The following is a 5,380-nucleotide window of genomic DNA, read 5'->3' as shown; positions in this document are numbered from 1 at the left end:
CTGGGATTATGACCTGAGCTGAAGGCAGATGCTCAACCAACTGAGTCACCCACGAAAGCTTTCCCTAAATGGGAGAGGTTTTCTGGTTAGCCCCCTTCACCTTACACACATGTGAGCCATGTCTGTGCTTACTGTTAACTGAAATAGTAACGTGTGTGCTAATAACATAAGCAATTTCTCTCCCATCTCACTCTCTATATAAAGTTGCTCAAATATTAAACAAACAAGGTTTGTGATTATATAAGCTTATCATGCTTTTTCTGCCCAGCATATGTCGCAGAGTTTTTGTGCTAATCAGCAGTTAGACACCATTTTCACAATCAACTAAAATAAATGGGGGGGGGGGAGTTCATTCTTAATCTTGCCCTGTCAAATACTTCTATTTATTCACTGCTTACCCATGAGATAACTTTTCCTCAAAGGCACTAAGGTGACTAAATTATGGATCCCATGTTCTCAAGCAATAGAATATTCACTTATCACACAGAACACTTCAGCTTTTTTCCCCAGAATGTTTCAGCTTTTATTTTAAACTGAGCTTCTCTCAGTATGGACTAGCAGCATGTTTGCATTTCTCAAGCGAAAGCTGAAGCACACACATTACATAACTAGTAAAGTAGTTACATATCTTAGTAAAAGATAACTAAAACCAAATAAACATTTTTAAACATCAGAAATGGTATAACCAAACAACACAGTTTACACAAAGACTGCAAGAATTCCACACAGAGTTAAGACATCATTTGCAATAGAATGATTTAAGTAAAATCTATTTGTACATGGCTGTTTTTTATTCTACCTAGTACCTAGGCATAAAAAGGAAGTCTGAGACATACAGTTTGGATTTCTACAAGCTATTATGAAGGCAACAACCTAGAAATGACTACACAATAGTTTATCCAATGACTTAGAAAGCCGGGGTGAAACTGAACTGAGTCCTATTTAATCCCCCAAATACCGTACTAGGACCCCTACCCATGCCTTGCTGTAGCCAACACAGTGATGTCAGTCCATCTTTTCCAACAGTCCTCTCCAAGATTCCGAGACAGCCTCCAGGTGAATCTGAGGCCGGGATGACACAGTGGACAGATGGATTACTCAGCTCTCCCCCACTCTGTGTCCAGAGAATATCAAAGTACAGCTACCGAGTTTATGAAAACAGATGAGGTTTCAAATCCACATGATTGCAACTGGCTGTGTTTGTGGCCAAATATCCACTTGACTCTTTGTCTATCACCTTAGATAATGTGGCAGTTACTCTAAGCTTAAAACTTTAATTTTAAAAAAAGTACTGATTCATAAAAGAATTTTGTGAGTCATAAAGAAAATCAATAAAATGTTTCCAAGAAATTTGAAAGATACTGCAATGAATTCCAAGAGGTCTCTGAAGCCCACCAGCAAAGGACTGCTCAAAGGTACAACACTGAAAATGCAATGGAGACATAAACAAACAAACAAACCTGTATTTTGGACAATTTACTATTATTACTAGAGGTAGAAGGTTTCTAAATTTACATTTTTTTAAACTGATAGCTATGAATTACTGTTACTAATAACTCTGAGGGCTAAGGAATCAATTCTTTTTTTTAAATTTTTTTTATTTATTTATTCATGAAAGTCAGAGAGAGAGAGAGAGGCAGAGGCAGAGGGAGAGAAGCAGGCTCCCCGCCTAGCAGGGAGCCTGATGCGGGACTTGATCCCAGGACCCTGGGATCATGACCTGAGCCAAAGGCAGACGCTTAACCATCTGAGCCACCCAGGCGCCCCAGGAATCAATTCTCATTCACTAAAATCAGAAAGGGAGTTTGCTTTCTCCCACCCAAAGGAGATTTTTTCCCTTCTATGGACTTTTTTTAAATTTTTTAATTTTTAATTTTTTTATTTTATTATGTTATGTTAATCCCCATACATTACATCATTAGTTTTTGATGTAGTGTTCCATGATTCATTGTTTGCGTATAACACCCAGGGCTCCATTCAGTTCCTTCTATAGACTTTAAAAGATATCTTGTACCTAAATAATTGAGAAATTGAGTCATGCACATCAAACAAAGCAAGCAAAACCTGCCAGGAACACTCACACTCTTTTTAGCACCTAACACTGCACTATAAGAAACAAGTATTTCTATAAATTTTCATTCCTGTTTGGAATTAATCCCAAAGAAAAACTAACCCTTTGAAGCACTGTAATCAAGAGCTATAGTCTGGTTAAGGCTCTGCTCTCATGTCTGAGGTGTAAACTGCAGATGGTTGGGTAAACCTAAGCCTCAGTCCTCTCTTAATCCATTTTTGTCTCCCAGAAGTGAAGATAAAAATAAAGATAGGGTGCTGGCCGGGCTCCCTTGTGATTACAGAACTAGATTATTTACCAGATTCACATGACTAGCACTAAAGTATAGCTCCCTGTGGAAAGGAATCCAATAGAGGAAAATATGAAGATGTCAGTCATTTCAGCTTTCTGGCTCTCCTTCAGGCGAAAGGGATGAAGAATATGAGGAGAAAGGGATAGAAGGAACGGATACACATTTGACTTTTTAATTTCATGTGGTCCTCACAGAAACTTGTGAGATTAGGACATATATATACTTATAAAATTCTCAGTCCGAAAAACAATGCACGAAGAATTGCAACGAACTGGTCCAAGTGGTATGAGACGTCACCTGGGGCAAAGGGACGTAGCAGTACTGGTCAATTGTGGAAAGCGGCGAGGACTGGTAACCCAGAGATGTAAGTTGCCATTTAGCATGTGCAGAGCTCCATTTTCGGAGGCTCGGGGCCGGGAACCAGGCCCCGCAAGGGGGCGCCACAACCGCGCGCCTGGGAGACTCCCGGTTCCAGGCCTTTCCCAGCAGGGCGAGCCGGGTTCCCCCAAAGTCTGAGAGTGGTGGAGCATTTTCAAGAAAGAGTAGGAGTAGGGAAAAGGAAAGGCAGAGAGAAAAGGAGCTAAAACAGGAAGGGGGGATTATCACTGTTCTCATCACCATTGTAGGTAGTCACAGCCAAGCTCCAACCACCTTCACCCAATCCCGCTAGATACACACGCATGCACGTACACTCGCGCGCTCCACGAGATCCCCTGCACCTCAGAGCGCTGGGCGCCGAACACAGGAGCCTTGACCCTTTTCCCCAGCGATTAGCGCGAGCGGAGAGGGACTAAAGGTCCTGACCAGGCTGCTCGCCAGTTTTGAGCAAAAGCGCGGGCAGTCGCTGCCGGAAACCGAAGTAGCAAGGTGCGGGGCGAGCGCGGAGCCGACGCCTGGGGGTATCCTCGAGCCTCTTCTACACCCCACTCCCACCCCCACCTCCGCCTCCCCGCGTTCCGGGATAGCGCCGAGGGCTCCACCTAGAGCCTGGGTCGCAAACGCCCTGGGCGGGTGGAGAGAGGGGGCAACCGGCAGGGGGTTCCCAGCACCACTGCCGCCCTCCTCCCCGCTTCCTGCCCTCCCCTGTCAAATTCGGGGGTCAACTCGGTGCCCTTTGGCATTAGGGAGAGTTCCGCCTGGGTTCTCAGACTCAACAGTCCTTATACTTAATGTGTTCCTGCATCATCTGGAGGGCTTGGTAAATTCAAATTGAGGGCGCAGCCCTAGCGCGTCCGATTCCCTATGTCTGAACCGGAGCCCAAGAATCTGCATCTTTAGCAAGTTTTCGGGGTTGGGGACAGGAGACTGCAGCTCAGGGAAGCCTCCAGAGCGCCGCCGGCGCCCGCACCCTCTGCACCGGCCGGGGCTGGAGCGGCCGAGACTGGGGCGCAGGGCGCGCGGAGGGGGGCGGGGGGATGTCAGGCGGCAGCGCGGCAGGCCAGCAGCTGGCGGAGGCTCCTGCGGAAGCTGTCGTCCAGGAAGGCGTAGAGAAAGGGGTTGAGGCAGCTGTTGGCGTAGCTCAGGCTGGTGATGAAGTAGGAGAGCGCGATGACAAGCGGCGTCTGCGGGAGGTCAGTGGTGAGCGCCACCACGGTGCTCAGGTGGTAGGGCGTCCAGCAGAGGAGGCACACGGCCAGGATCGCCACCACCAAGAGAGTCACCCGCTTCTTAGCGCGGTCCAGAGCCTTGGCGTTGCTGTCCAGCCGTATGGCGCGCAGCCGGCACAGCAGGATGCTGTAGAGGACGCAGATGGTGGACACCGGGATGGCGAAGCCGAGCACAAGCGTGTAGAGGCGGCTCGCCCGCCACCAAAAGGCCTCCGGCTGCGGGAAAACAAGCACGCACTGGCGCCGGCCCTGCTCGTCGTCGAGCCGGGCGAAGACAGCAAAGGGCAGCACGACCAGCGTCACGAGCCCCCACACGGCCAGGCTCACCGCGCGTGCGGCGCTATACGTGCGGCCAGCCACCCGGCGTGACTCGGCCGTGGCCAGCACTACCAGGTAGCGGTCAGCGCTCATGACCGTGAGGAAGTAGAGGCTGGAGAAGGTGTTGTACTGGTCGATGGCCACGATGAGCTTGCACATGAGCTCCCCGAAGGGCCATTGCTGCAGCAAGAAGTCAGCGATGTTGATGGGCAGCACAAGCGTGAAGAGCTCGTCGGCGATGGCCAGGTTGAGGATAAACAGGTTGGTGACGGTCTTCATGCGGGGCGCCCGCAGCAGCACGTACAGCACGGCCGAGTTGCCCGCCAGCCCCACTGCGCAGATCACCGCGTAAACGACGGGCACCGCCACCGCCAGCGGCGGCGGCAGTGGCGGCGGCGGCGGGCTCGACGCGTTGGGGCCGCCCAGCGCGGGGCCCAAGCACGACGTGTTGGCTGGCCCTAGCTCCGAGAATGACGCGTTGTACATGTCGGCGAGGGCCGTGGGGCCGGCGACCCGGTTTCCTCTACCAACGCCCTGCGAGGCTCGCAGTTCACCCGGCCCGCGTCTGCGCGGACCTGCGCTCCAAGTCCTTCTGTGACTTCTCCGCGGGAGGCTAGTTCCTGGCCGTCTTTTTAGCCCACCATCGCCGCGCACTCCCGGGCTGCAAAACGGAATTGAAAGCACGGGTTACGATGATCGACGTGCAACTATATCAAGAGGTGAGGGTCCGAGGGGCGAGGAGGGGTGGCGCGGCGCCCCAAATCTGCCCCCACGTGATCGTTCTTTGCTACCTGTTGAAGTCTTATTCTAACCAGATGAATACATCGAACAAAGTGCTACAGAGGAAAGAGTCCTTACCCTTTATAGGAAAACTACAAACCCGTCTCCTCTTCTTTAAGACGCCCCTGGCCGACACGGGTCTCCTTAGGTTCGGTGGTCCCTCCCTATTAGCAAGTTCAGTAGCAGTCTCTCTCTCACCTAGCTGGCCCAGGAAAGGGGCTTCTTTTCTGGAGCGGTCAGGAGAGGAGGCCGCCGGCTGCGGAGACCGCTGCGGCGGCAGCCAGCCGAAAAGCCCCCTTCCTGCTTCTGCCC

General features: G+C 50.8%; 1 protein-coding gene across 1 annotated transcript; it reads right to left on the bottom strand.

Annotated features, from left to right (window-relative positions):
- Window positions 1-3,781: 3,781 nt before the first annotated feature.
- On the bottom strand, window positions 3,782-4,774 carry NPBWR1 (neuropeptides B and W receptor 1). The gene has a single exon (XM_021688638.1). The coding sequence runs from the start codon at window positions 4,772-4,774 to the stop codon at window positions 3,782-3,784; it is 993 nt and encodes a 330-aa protein (XP_021544313.1).
- Between the last annotated feature and the right edge of the window lie 606 nt (window positions 4,775-5,380).

Source organism: Neomonachus schauinslandi, chromosome 4 (genome assembly GCF_002201575.2).
Source record: "Neomonachus schauinslandi chromosome 4, ASM220157v2, whole genome shotgun sequence".
NCBI classification, from domain to species: domain Eukaryota; kingdom Metazoa; phylum Chordata; class Mammalia; order Carnivora; family Phocidae; genus Neomonachus; species Neomonachus schauinslandi.
This window is presented reverse-complemented; position numbering and strand designations above follow the sequence as displayed.

What these genes read in the sequence shown, in the direction of transcription:
- NPBWR1 (XM_021688638.1), bottom strand. Translation starts at nt 4,774, where the DNA reads ATGTACAACGCGTCATTCTCGGAGCTAGGGCCAGCCAACACGTCGTGC.